The sequence below is a fragment of the Salmo trutta genome, chromosome 35 (assembly GCF_901001165.1).
Source record: "Salmo trutta chromosome 35, fSalTru1.1, whole genome shotgun sequence".
In the NCBI taxonomy this organism is placed as follows: Eukaryota; Metazoa; Chordata; class Actinopteri; order Salmoniformes; family Salmonidae; genus Salmo; species Salmo trutta.
Genome location: NC_042991.1, coordinates 20600975 through 20615579, shown reverse-complemented (window position 1 = coordinate 20615579; position 14605 = coordinate 20600975). Strand labels below are relative to the sequence as shown.

At 42.9% G+C, this 14605-nt stretch overlaps 1 protein-coding gene across 4 annotated transcripts; it reads right to left on the bottom strand.

The window, feature by feature from the left end:
* Positions 1 to 160: 160 nt before the first annotated feature.
* On the bottom strand, positions 161 to 10366 carry si:dkeyp-114g9.1 (F-box protein). 4 transcript variants are annotated; one of them, XM_029733765.1, is made up of 8 exons: positions 10043 to 10366; positions 8261 to 8540; positions 7764 to 7904; positions 6534 to 6845; positions 6051 to 6142; positions 4115 to 4296; positions 2775 to 2944; positions 161 to 758 (listed from the first exon to the last, which is right to left on the bottom strand). In XM_029733765.1, the coding sequence occupies exons 1-8, from the start codon at positions 10298 to 10300 to the stop codon at positions 577 to 579; spliced, it is 1617 nt and encodes a 538-aa protein (XP_029589625.1). In that variant the 5' UTR covers positions 10301 to 10366; the 3' UTR covers positions 161 to 576. The 4 variants fall into 4 exon arrangements, with proteins under 4 accessions (XP_029589625.1, XP_029589627.1, XP_029589626.1 ...); XM_029733767.1 differs by having other exon boundaries at positions 6534 to 6791; positions 10043 to 10353; XM_029733766.1 differs by having other exon boundaries at positions 7764 to 7886; positions 10043 to 10352.
* Between the last annotated feature and the right edge of the window lie 4239 nt (positions 10367 to 14605).

Sequence of the window (14605 nt, the reverse complement as noted above, 5' to 3'; positions counted from 1 at the left end):
ATCAGTATGGGTCCTCCAATAATCAGTATGGGTGTTAAAATCATAAATCCAATAATCAGTATGGGTGTTAAAATCATAAATCCAATAATCAGTATGGGTGTTAAAATCATAAATCGGTCAGCCTCTATTGCGCACTACTTAGAATCAGACAAATCAGAAGAAAGTTTGTCAGAGTTGTTTATTCGTTATACAGCAACCCAGCACTGTTAAGTTTCTAGCCTTTGTTAATTGGCCAAGAATTGTTAGGCTTTGAATAAATTTACCACCATTTGAGAATGATTGATCAATGCCAACACTTCAATGGTTTGCCCCACATGTTGGCTGTAGATTAATTGCATGACAGCAAACAAGGTTTCTACAATGTACATCAATAGCCTACATTTCATTAACTATTGATAAAGATTAAAAAGTTTAAAAAATCTAGATTAATTCTAGTCCACCAGCTAAAATCTGAGTGGTGATACAATACAGTAAAAAGTGATAAAAAGCACTGTGGACATTGGATCCCGTGAAGAAAAAGGGGTACTGTACATCTCGTAGATGCTCTAAAAACAGAGTGGTCAATCTGTTAGCCAGCTAGCTGACATGGGGCTGAACAGAGGCGCCAGGGGAGAGGCTGCAGAAGTGGCCCAGACTGGCCTGAGCACACTGCAGCACCAGGCCTTTCACTGCCTCCAGGTAGAGCTGCCGTCCAGAGTGGAGGTACAGCCAGACCACCCTGCTCAGCTGGGCTGGCATGGAGTCTCCGTGCAGGCTGTCTGTAAAGAGACACCGTATCAGACAATAGCCCTGCAGTCAGTAGACCACATCACAAAAGTGAAGAGATCAAACTATACCCTCATAAACCACAGCAACATAAGACAACAGCCCCACAAACCACAAGTCAACTGCACTGAAAGCCATGCAAACACCAGATCTTCCAACCAAACCGGGATACAGTAGGACCATATTGGCAGATCCACACCTTTGTGTGCATGAGGGAAAAAAAATTAATGAAAGCATTTGTGCAGCCATCCACTACAGGAAACCCTCCTAGGAGCACCAATAGAGTGAGTAGTGTAAAAACAAAGGTTAGCTGCTGTGTGCATTTGAACTACAGGTGCAGCATAAGGAACAGACCTGCAAAGCCATTATTTTAAACTTGTAAACAAGACAAATGGCCCCTTTGAGTGTGTCAATCTATGATCTGGCCCATGGGTCAGACAGCCAAGGGCAGGCCCAGGTACTAAATCCTAATTAAGGCTTTTTACAGTGTTTTGACAACCTGTCCTGGCCAGGGCCAGTGATGGATGGCTGTAGCACAGCCCAGGTTAAATGTCAAACCATTTGCAGTCAATACCTCCCACCCTGAATGCCTGGAGGGGGATTTCCCCCTGATGTACAGGAGAAATGCATGCCAACCAAGAAGATTTGTTTTAACACTATCAAATACTGATTACGACCAATATCGTCAGGTACGGCTCTATTCAGTCTAAAGCATTACAGATTCCACGATAGAAATGACTTCAGATTGAGCTGACATGCAGCGTTTAACATGAATGTAGTCTAAAGCAGGAACATTTCAATTTAAAAGGCAATCAGGCTGTAAACCGGAACTTCTAAAGCAGATTGAAAAGTCCTTCAAGGCTGAAAAACATCCCTCAACGCTACAAGGTAAACTACACTGAAAAAAATAAAATGTTGGTCCCATGTTTCAACTAGGCATGTCAGTTAAGAACAAGTTCTTATTTACAATGGCAGCCTACCAAAGGCAAAAGTCCTCCTGCGGGGACAGGGATTAAAAATATTAGACAAAAACAAATCACAATACTACACGAGAGACCTAAGACAACATAGCATTCAATACACAAAATGCTTATTTCTCAAATTGTGTACAAATCTGTTAGAAATCCCTGTTAGTGAGCATTTCTCCTTTGCCAAGATAATCATGCCACCTGACAGGTGTGGCATATCAAGGAACTGATTATTTATGTCTAATAAAGCCCTTTTGTTGTAAAATAACTTATTCTGATTGGGTGGGCCTATGCCCTCCCAGGCCCATCCATGGCTGCACCCCTGCCCAGTCATGTGAAATCCATAGATTAGGCCCTAATGAATTTATTTCTATTGACTGATTTCCTTTTATGAACTAACTTAAAATATAAATGCAATGACTATACTAAGTATAGTAAGAACCTAAATGAGAAAGGACAGCGTTGAAGAACTCAATAGAAAGAGGGAAATCTAAGCGTCTAGTCTCCAGAGAACATTGTGGCCGATTCAGTGGTGGGGGGTATACAGTGTACAAAACATAACACCTGCCATGACAGACTGACAGCTATGACCTCTTATTGATGTCACTTGTTAAATTCACTTCAAATCAGCATAGATGAAGGGGAGGATAGGATAAAGGAGGATTTAAGACTAGAGAAAGGTTTGTGAATGTGTGCCAGTCAGTGCGTACGGGCAAAAACAAAACAATATTTAAGTGCCTTTGAACGGGTTATGTAGGTGCCAGGCGCACCAGTTTGTGTCAAGAGCTGCAATGTTGCTGGGTTTTCAACGTTAACAGTTTCCTGTGTGTATCAAGAATGGTCCACCACCCAAAGGACATCTAGACAACTTGACAAAAACTGTAGGAAGCGTTGAGTCAACATGGGCTAGCATTCCTGTGGAACGCTTTTGATAAAAGGGGGTGCAACTCAATATTAGGATTACACTCAGTGTATACTGGAGAACACAACCTTGTGGCTGATCAGATGGATATATACAGGGGAACAAAGGTCCTACTATACCTTGGGAGATCTTGGTGTCAAACTCCAGTAGAGGGTAGAGGTCAGCAGGCAGCAGCTGTCTGACCCAGGTGTTCTCCTTCATGAAGAACCAGTCATGGACCAGCCTCTTCCTGTGGAGGAAGCCCTGCACGTGGTCTAGGTACACCATGTTGCCTGACACCATGTACAGCCTGAGGGATGGCCAGAGTTCAACACTTCAGCCATTTCTAATGGGCATCACGCTAAAATTAAATGCATATTAATGAATGACAGAATGAATAGAATTCCTAATGTTCCCGATATAAATTTAACAAAATGAAGAGTGAAACAGAAGGGGGATATTAATAGGTGGGTGGCCCTGAATTGAGACCCCTTGGAGTAACAAGGAGAGAGTATTTAGTTTGAGCATCATTCTTTTAGAAGCAGGGACACTTTACGTGATCAAACCACATAGGGGCTGGAAAACAACATGTGCAAGAACAGTGAAGTAGTGCCATGAAGGCAATTTCTCATCTTAGAACAATGAACTGTTCATTATATTCAAGAACACCCAAATCACTAGGGACGTCTACTGCGATGTCAGAGGAAAGTGCTGTGGCCAAAGTAACTTTCAGAGAACGCAAGTTATGCTAACAACCTATTCTCTCCAAAGTCTTACATTTGGGAGCAGATTATCAGAATATTAAATGACTCACCCAGCCAGGCTCTGAATACTAAGGGCATTTTAAATATTACATTGATAATACCATTGTGAAAGGCTTTTTATTCTCAAGCAGTCATTAAATTGTCCTGCAGCCAGTCAGGGCTTTTTCAGCTCCTCATCACTAAGGCAGGGGAAAAACACCATTTGGAAAAATGTCATTCATCTCTGGGGTAAAAGATTCTAGCTCTGGGTTTGAGTGCTTCTGATGAACTTCACTGTATAGGTCGAGGGGATGAGTGGTCTTGAAGTTCAAACAGATCATCGACTGACAGTGGATAGCGCTGGGTGCTGCGCTGCGGGCACTGTGTTTGAAGCTACCAGCAGTGCCCCAATACTCACCGCTTTTTCCCCCGGCTTCAAAGCCCTGTCAAAGAGCATACCAGCAGCACACCCCTCAAGTAGTGAAACTCACTTTTAATAGAGTAGAATCACCATCTAGCTAATCACAACCTCACGGGCCAAATTCACATCAGGTAGCCCAGGATCAGCCAAACCCAATGAGTCTTAAAACTGGGAAGGTTATCAAAATCAAGCAGTGACTGCTAAGCAGTCAAGAGGCTTTTCTAGTTGACAATTCTTCAAACCCAACCAGTAATCCCATATTCCCTCAAGAACCTGAAATCACAATTATGCAGCCCAAACTTTAGAAGACACATACTTGTAGTAGGGCAGCGTTGCAATCATCTTCCAGTTGACGTAGTTTACAGCAGTCTCCTCCAGGGTGCACACTCGTGTCATCTGGACCTTGGCCACCTGCCAGAACCTCTCGTGCTCCACCAGGGTCTCCTGCATCTCCCTCCTCAGCAGCAGGTACACACCCTCCAGCGTGTCCTCATACACCTGCACTCGGTCAACACATACTGTAACACTTAAGAGCAGCCAACACTACATGTTAAGTTTATTTTAGCCAGAAGCTGAAATACAACACATGACCAAACTGAAAGTTTGAGGACAATCGCAAACATCTCATTCCAAAATCATGGGCATTTATATGGAGTTGGTCTCCCCCCCCCCCCCCCCCCTTCCTGCTTTAACAGCTTCCACTCTTCTGGGAAGGCTTTCCACTAGACGTTGGAACATTGCTGCGAGGATTGCTTCCATTCAGCCACAAGAGCATTAGTGAGGTCGGGCGAATAGGCCTGGCTCGTAGTCGGCATTCCAAAGGAGTTTGATTCAGTTGAGGTCAGGGCTCTGTGCAGAAGCACAATAGTCTAGAAAGTCATTGTATGCTGTAGAGTTACTTTCCCTTCACTGGAACTAAGGGGCCTAGCTCAAACCATGAAACAGCCCATACCATTATTCTACCAAATGTTAATTGGCACTATGCATTGGGGCAGGTAGCGTTCCCCTGGCATCCGCCAAACCCAGATTAGTCTATCGTACTCCAATGGGGAAGTGTGAGTCATCACTCCAGAGTCTTATGGTGGTGAGCTTTACACCACTCCTATGACGGTGCCACGTTGAAAATCACTGAGCTCTCGAGTATGGCCATTCTACTGCCAAAGTTTGTCTATGGAGATTGCATGGCTGTGCGCTCAATTTTATACACCGGTCAGCAACAGGTGTGACTGAAATAGCCGAATACAATAATTTGAAGGGGTGTCCACATATTACCCCCTTTATTTTACCAGGTTAGTCTCAGAGATGAAATATCTATTTTTTAAGAGAAAGCAGTCAAATAACATTTCACAGTAAACACTGAGCAGGCAACAATTCAATACAACAGGCTAATAAAAAAGTGATCACATCATGAAGGGATTATGGACCAGGGGAGTTGAAACCAGTTTTGAAAGGATAATGTCATTAAGGCTACGGTCATGCAAAAAATTACAGTAGACTCTGCAATATGACAGACGTAAACGGCATTGTGTCAATTTTCACAACTACTAAGAGCGTTGAAGCGTGGGGCTCAACTTCCCGTGGCAACCATGCTGTAACATGAGGCGAATCTGTGCACATGAGCAGATACTGTGTGACAGAGCAACATCTTGCATCACGCTCATCTCAATCTGACGTGCTGCTCATGGCAACATATCACCGAGTCTACCTCACAAGTGCTTTTCCATTTCTATACGTTAAGTATAACCAGATGAGAAAATAATTTGTCATAATTGCTTACATAAGCAGTTTGTGCCAATCTGATGTTATCAATTCTCTTGGTAACACCGTCCTGGACTATTGCTATGGATCGCATTGTAGCAGCTTAGCTGGATTCACACATGAAGTGTAATTGAGCAGGACATCACTGATATGTCTATAATACATTTAGCTGCCCATTACATAAGACTGCGAGCTTCCTGTTCAATCTGCCTTGTGAAATCACCAGCACAGAGCTAATGCTCTGGAGATGCTTAATGGAAGGATATGCATACTGATGGAATACTAATGACTACTGAATAGATGCCAAAATGTAATTTGTATACAAGCAGTCTGAAGGCATCTCACCTATGACTTGTATAGATTTTTTCAGCATGGTGCTAAAAACACTGAGTGTGGGCAAAAACACAGCTTGTGTGCTCATTTCAGTAGGTAGACTACCCACTTTGCCTGACACCAAGTCGTTAAAGGGCAGGATTTAAAGTCCTTTACTATACCTTTTTGCGTTTCAATCTGCCCCAGTCACGCCCTAAAATCCAGGCCACCAGGGATTTGCACATGGAGAAATAGTTTTCCACCGTCTGAATTCCTGGGAGGAAGGAGAATAGATGCTTGACAAAAGCCAGCAGCCCTGAGAGCTCCATGCTGAGCCACTCGATCACAGGAGGCCTTGTACAAGATGTGTCTGTACAGGGCACCACTCTATTGAAGAGCCTCATTGCATGGAGAGGCAAAAAAAAAAAATTACACCATTAATAGTTATAAATCAAGATGGTATGATATTCTTGAGGCATAGAAAATGAATATAACCATAATGACTGAAGTAGATTTATGACTTGAGGGGGTCACCGTTCTAAAACAAATCCAGAACTAAAGACTTAATCCACTCCAAATAAGAGCGTGTGCCATGACGGGGCATAACATTAACACAAAGCAGAATGAAAGTGGGGCGAGGAGCAATATCTGAAAGCGCTACTTACCCACAGTCTCGTCACCCTGGGCCAGCTTGCCCCGCCAGTAGTCAGCGGTGATGTGATGCAATGAGGCCAGGTACCTGATGTCACACAACGTGCCTCCCCAGGACACCACCTTCCTCTTGCTGTGCTTCTGCCACTGCAGGTAGATGGCCCTGAGCTGCCTAGCGAAGGGCGCTGGCTGGCGGAACAACCAGTAGGTGAAGAGCCACTGGAACCGACACTGGCTGTACTGACTGAACATGGCCTCCAGCTCATAGTGGTCTGGTAGGGTAGAAGTCCACATCGGGGTAGAAACCTTTAGCTCAAGTGGATGCACTGTGTCGAGGGGTAAAGTTGCATTTATGTTCCAATACATCTAAAGCCAGCTGAGCCCAGAAACATGACTCATTTATCGATGGACACAGATCAATGCCTGTCTGCCACTTACAGTAGAGTTGGTAATTACTTTGGTATCATAAGACACAAGTAAGGGAGGCCTGAAGGCCAGTAGCTGCCCTACCTATAGGCTTAGGCTGTTAGTTTGATGGCATACGAAGGGCAGGGCTTCAGTCCAGAGGGTAAAACATGATGTATAATCCAGAGGGAGACAGCTCAGACTGAAACCACGCGTCTAGTTTCTGCTCCCCATATCAGCTGATAAAAACACTTTGAAGCGGCTCACCAGAGAAAAAAAATAAATAAAAAAAAGATACTTTTTACCTTGATGTCTTCCATCAAACCAAAATCCAGCAAGGGGATATGGCTCAAAAAGGTTTTCCCAGTGTAAAAAGGCAATTTGGTGGTTCCCAGTACAACATTCAAGAGATTGGGTATGATGAGTAAGATCAGAGCTCTGTTTTGAAGATGAAATAAAGTCATTGCTTATAGGTGTGGTGTCAACTTCTAAAATAACAGATCATTCTCTTTACCCATTGGGAACAGCCATGTTTCTGGCCAGAATTCACAAATAAGTTGGCCATAGATACAGCACAACAGTCAGGAGCCTTCATCTGCACTGCCAAAAAGTCGATCTGAATAACAATATGGCAGCAGGCTCATAGCTGGCAATAAAGGACATTACCACCTTTGAGTCACATTGCAGTCACCGTAAAGAAATTACAATTCATAACTGGTTGTAGAAAGCAGACAAATCTTAATTATCCCAGCAACACCCCACTTTCAGCCAATTAACAGAGTATTGACTGAACAAAGCACTAATGGAAAGCTAAAGGTGGTATGGCCCATACAACCTACCATTGCTCTGTTGGTTGAGAACATGCTGGAAAACCTTGGCAATGCTTCCATGGTGCTCAAGAGCCAAGGCATACAGCTCCTTCCATTCGAACTTCAGCATTCTGCCCTCATCCTCATCTTTCTCTGCCAAAGAACAAAACACTGTTGCAATATTAACATTGTGAGCAACATTCCTCCACTACCTGACAAACTTCACTTAGATTCAGGGAGTTTAGTCACATGCACAGGGTTGCAGATGTACATGCAGGCTACAGTGAAGAGCCGAGCTCCAACAGTGCATGTCAAAGGGCAGAACAAACTAAAATATACATATATTCAACTGCAACATGTTAAATGACCATTGGGGTGGTGCAGGAAGGGGGACAGGGGGAGCAGGTAGCTGACTAGTGGCAGCTATTCAGAAGCCTGATGGTCTGGGGGGGGGGGGGGGCAATTCCTAGGAGCCAAACTGCTAATATAAATACAGCTTTACATCTTCCAAAAATAAATGAACTCACCTTGGACTTTACCTTCCAACACTTCCTTCTCAATTCCCCATAAGCTCTCTATGTCAGTGCAAGGCAGTCTGACAGAGGGCAGAGGAACAGTCTCTTCCAGAACCAGCCACTGAACCCAGTACTTGTGTGGTGGGAATGGGATCTCTGCAAAGAGCTTCTCCTGAAGAGACCGGTTACAGTGCAGGTTTCTAAAGAGAGTTCGCCACATGAAGATCAAACGGAAGGCACTCTTGGCAGAGATGGAGCAGGTGGCGGTGGCAAACGGGACGCCAAATGAGGTCTGCATAGAAAGAAGAAAAAGCCTAGTGAATGTGCAATGCTAGCTACAGATTGTTAGACCAGATATCATTTAAACAAAGATTTTGTATCCATTTACAGAAAACACTGTTTGGTGTAGCACAGAATTTGACTAACCTTAGCGATAGTCTTCATTATCAATTCATGGAAACAAGAGTCTCAAAATGGCCATGTCCAGTTCGCATTGAGAATATATATATATATATATATTTTGCGCGAAGTAATCCAAAAACGTGTAAATCTTCTCATTGATCGAGAAAGGCGTCTCATGACATGCAGCACATCGTGGTGGACACCCACTAGCCCTTGATCATGGCTCAGTTCCATTACATTAAACATAAGTCATTGGACCACGGTGTCTTCTGTACAGGGGATTTTTGTTAAAGATGCACTATGCAAAATTCACACCGCCACTTCCTGGTTGCTGAAACTAATGTTTTCGCGACAAGCAAGCAAGATGGCCCAATGATTCTCTACACACTAAACCGCTGTGAAATCTTTTCCATAAGCTAAAATATTGTAGTTTAAGACAAACTAAACTTAATGGAAAGCATAGAAAAGATATACCACTTCTTATACTTGCTTTAAATAAGAATGACAGCTCTATAACATTTGTGGATTTAGTCAGTGCAAAAAGTTACAAGTTGCCGCTTTAAGACCCCTGACGCTGGGTCTGAACATTAGACTGCATGCAGTAAGGTTTGGGAAACATAAGAACCTTATTTCATAGAGAGAAATAATTTCCCCAAAACGGTTCAACTGACACCTTTACAGGGTTAGGGTTCCCACACGGCCATATTTCCATGTTAGGGCACTTGGTTTACAGAAAACAGACTACCTGTGCTAATTAGCCATCTGCTTATCCAAAAGGACGCAGATGGATCATTAGTACGACCCCACAAACTCTGGTCACTGAACACTACTGTCCGCTGCAACTTAATTAATTGCGAAATTATTTTAATGTGATCGAAAAGTAGAAAGGATTTGTTATTAAAACTGTACATAGATGATCGATTGACGTATTTGTATTGGCTTCCTGAGCCAATTCGCCGTTAGAATATGTAAGGACCTTGGACAATAAGGAGTAACGTTAACGGCAAAGGCCTTCAGTCCGATATTGGGCTAGACACTGTCTATCAATGAGAGAAGACTTGAAATAAACATCGCAACATACATTCATTGTTAGATTACTTTTTTTTTTAAATGTATGGAGCGTTTAAAATTCAAACAGATCCACTGCAAGTGGACACAGACTGACTCTTTCCGCGAATCGAGGGCAACGGCAGAATCGCTAAAGTTGGTCTATGTACTACACCATATAGTACCTATCCTGTAACATATACAAATGTTGGTTAACTTACATTACCTTGTGTAAGTCTGTAGTTGGGGCAATGCATAACCTACCAACTTCAATCAAAAGAGGATCAGCAAATTTCGGTCAACCTAAAAAAATGTTTTACTAAAGTCTAATTCAATTTACATTACCTGGAAGTGTCTTGTCCACAGTGAGTTACAGGAACAAACTCGAAACAGGGTTCGGCAGGTGCTCCCAACTCTCAAGAGAGACGTGGGATCCAGCCGTCGTAGGATGAGAATAAAGACTTCGTCACTTAAGTCTAGTATCCCCGTGTTGGAGCTTCCATGTGTGTCCTCACTTTCTTCTTTGACCTCGAACAAAGTGGCGGATAAAAGCGAGAACTGTCCCTGCAACTCATCCTCCCAACTACCCTCAGGAAGTGCCATATTTGCCACCTGCAAAAGTCTGCCATGCTTGAGAGGGATTTAAGGTTTAGGAACGTACCATTGTTGCAGTCAAACGGGAAATCACCAGGGACTTTTACACCTGGGCATGAGGGACGATTGATTGAGCTTGCCTAGTGAGTTACCAAATGATGAATAGGCTTTTCCAAAGAGCCAACTAACCCGGTGCGATCTAAATCAAGCGCACCTATTCAGGTTGTACCATTCAATTATGTATCTAGGTAGCCTACCATTACATTAGGTAAATTTGACTTTCCATCTAATTGCGTGGTGATCATCAGGATTTTACAGTTAATACATTACCACAGCCAATCCATTTAGAAAATGCAGATATCAAATGGTAATTTAACTCCTTCCCAGTGGTGACCCGTTTTGAGCCCCACATTTTTAGCAAAAGATAAGAGAATGTTGGCTGTTTTGCATGTTATTTTGGCTTGAATGTGTGTCACATATCAGTTTGCAAACAATGTAAAAAAAAATCATAAATAATTGAGTTCATAAACCGCATACAAACATGGTCTCTTTTTTGCTTTTTCGAATAAGGCAGCTCCAAAATGCAGGTGTTTCAGCCTAGCTCAGTGCTTTCCGAGTGGCACAGCAGTATAAGGCACTGCATCTCAGTGCTAAGAGGTGTCACTGCAGTCCCTGGTTCGAATCCAGGCTGCATCACATCTGGCCATGATTGGGAGATCCATAGGGCAGTGCACAGTTGGCCCAGAGTCGCCGGGGTAGGCTGTCATTGTAAATAAGAATTTGTTCTTAACTGACTTGCCGAGTTAAATAAAGGTTAAATAAATAAATAATAATCATTGAAAAATGTCTGTGGTGGTGGGGCAGCCAGTGGAAAATACAGAGCGTAGGGGTTGGTAATGTTCTCTAGTCGCTCAGTGTTCTGTCACAGAATATTGATAGCACTTTAGACCTAACATAAGACAGCAACCTTTCCTTTAAACGTTTGGCAATGTTAAGATTGTGTATTGTATCTGAAGTGCAATGCACTATGCAAAGTAAGAGATAAATGACGTGCTTTCTCTGATATTCCATATACAGGTAAGTGCCAAAATAAAGGAAACACGAGTAAATGAGGGTTAGAAAGTATATTGAAAGCAGGTTCTTCCACACAGTTGTGGTTTTCTGAGTTAATTAGGCAATTAACATACCATCATACTTAGAGTCATGTATAAAAATGCCCAGTTGCCCATTATTTTGGCTAGATCTCAGTGAAAAATAGGTCTCAAAGGAGCATAGGGGTTTAAAGGGTGTGTGTCTGTCTTTCTGTCACCAGATCTCAACCCAATTAAACACTTATGGTAGATTCTGGAGCAGTGCCTGAGACAAGGGTTTTCCACCGCTATCAACCAAACGCCAAATAAAGAGTTCCAGATACTTGTAGAATCTATGCCAAGGCACATTGAAGCTGTTCTAGCGGCTCAACTCCCTATTATGACACTACGTTGGTGTTTCCTTTATTTTGTCAGTTACCTGTAGACTGATATTGTTTTAACATCCTGCTGCATATATGCGGACCCATTTTAGCATATCATATAACGTTTTGAAAAAACCTACAGTACCAGTAAAAAGTTTGGACACACCTACTCATTCAGTGGTTTTTCTTTATTTTTACTATTTTCTACATTGTAGAATAATAGTGAAGACATCAAAACTATGAAATAACACATATGGAATCATGTGGTAACCAAAAATGAAATAAATTCTTGAAAGTAGCCACCCTTTGCCTTGATGACAGCTTTGCACACTCTTGGCATTCTCTCAACCAGGTTCATGGGGTAGTCACCTGGAATGCATTTCAATTAACAGGTGTGCCTTGTTAAAAGTTAATTTGTGGAATTTATTTCCTTCTTAATGCGTTTGAGCCAATCAGTTGTGTTCTGACAAGGTAGGGGTGGTATACAGAAGATTTGGTAAAAGACCAAGTCCGAATTATGACAAGAACAACTCAATTAATCAAAGAGAAATGACAGTCCATCATTACTGTAAGACAGGAAGGTCAGTACATGCGGAAGATTTCAAGAACGTTGAACGTTTCTTCAAGTGCAGTCGCAAAACCCATCAAGCGATATGATGAAACTGGCTCTCATGAGAATCGCCACCGGAAAGGAAGACTCACAAGTTACCTCTGCTGCAGAGGATAAATTCATTAGAGTTAACTGCACCTCAGATTGCAGCCTAAATACAGTTGAAGTCAGAAGTTTACATACACCTTAGCCAAATACATTTAAACTCAGTTTTTCGCAATTCCTGACATTTAATCCAAGTACAAATTCCCTGTCTTAGGTCAGTTAGGATCACCACTTTATTTTAAGAATGTGAAATGTCAGAATAATAGTTGAGAGAATTATTTATTTCAGCTTTTATTTCTTTCATCACATTCCCAGTGGGTCAGAAGTTTACATACACTCAATTAGTATTTGGTAGCATTGCCTTTAAATTGTTTAACTTGGGTCAAACGTTTCAGGTAGCCTTCCACAAGCTTCCCACAATAAGTTGGGCGAATTTTGGCCCATTCCTCCGGACAGAGCTGGTGTAACTGAGTCAGGTGTGTAGGCCTCCTCGACAGGCATCTTGCCTCAGCCAGATCGTCGGGCTTCCATGCCTCAGCCGGCTCACCAGGCTCTCACGCTCCTGCCGGTTCGTTGGGCTCCCATGCCCCAACCGGCTTGCCCAGCGCCCATGTCTCGGCCAGTTCACCCAGGTGGGACGCCGGTTGGCCCCCCTAGAGGGGGGGGGTACTGTCACATCTGCTCCCCCCCCCGGCACTTGAGGGCGCCAGGCTGCCCTGCTTCACTCACTCCTATCATCTATTACGCACACCTGCCTTCCCTCGTCATGCACATCAGCAATATTGGACTCACCTGGACTCACTCATCATCTGTTTATTTCCTCCCCTATATTTGTCAGTTCTCTTGCTCTGTTCCCTGCTGATGCATTGATTTTTTGTCTTTGTTTTCTTGTATACTGACGCTGTTCTTGTCTCGTTCAATATTAAATGTTTTACTCCCCGTACCTGCTTCGTCGCTCCAGCGTCAACTCATGTGACAATTATGGCCAAACAGTTCTATTTTTGTTTCATCAGACCAGAGGACATTTCTCCAAAAAGTACGATCTTTGTCCCCATGTGCAGTTGCAAACCGTAGTCTGGCTTTTTTATGCCGGTTTTGGAGCAGTGGCTTCTTCCTTGCTGAACGGTCTTTCAGGTTATGTCGATATAGGACTCGTTTTACTGTGGATATAAATACTTTTGTACCCGTTTCCTCCAGCATCTTCAGTAGGTCCTTCCTGTTGTTCTGGGATTGATTTGCACTTTCGCACCAAAGTACCTTCATCTCTAGGAGACAGAACGCGTCTCTTTCCTGAGCGGAATGACAGCTGCGTGGTCCCATGGTGTTTATACTTGCGTAATATTATTTGTACAGATGAACGTGGTACTTTCAGGTGTTGGAAATTGCTCCCAAGGATGCACCAGACTTGTGGAGGTCTACAATTTCTTTTCTGAGGTCTTGGCTGATTTCTTTTGATTTTGGGACCACACAGCATGATGTCAAGCAAAAAGGCACTGAGTTTGAAGGTAGGCCTTGAAATACATCCTCAGGTACACCTTCAATTGACTCAAATGATGTCAATTAGCCTATCAGAAGCTTCTAAAGCCATGACTTCATTTTCTGAAATGTTCTAAGCTGTTTAAAGGCACAGTCAACATAGTGTATGTAAACTTCACAACCACTGAAATTGTGATACAGTGAAATAATCTGTCTGTAAACAATTGTTGGAAAAATTACTTGTGTCATGCACAAAGTAGATGTCCTAACCGACTTGCCAAAACTAGTTTGTTAACAAGAAATTTGTGGAGTGGTTGAAAATCGAGTTTTAATATCTCCAACCTAAGTGTATGTAAACTTCCGACTTCAACTGTAAATGCTTCAGAGTTCAAGTAACAGACACATCTCAACATCAACTGTTCAGAGGAGGCTGCGTGAATCAGGTCTTCATGGTCGAATTTCTGCAAAGAAACCACTACTAAAGGACACCAATAAGAAGAGGCTTGCTTGATCCAAGAAACACGAGCAATGGACATTAGACCGGTGGAAATCTGGTTCCAACCAGCGTGTCTTTGTGAGATGCAGAGTAGGTGAACGGATGATCTCCGCATCTGTGGTTCCCATTGTGAAGCATGGAGGAGGAGGTGTGATGGTGTGGGGGTGCTTTGCTGGTGACACTGTCAGTGATTTATTTAGAATTCAAAGGCACACTTAGCAGCATGGCTACCAC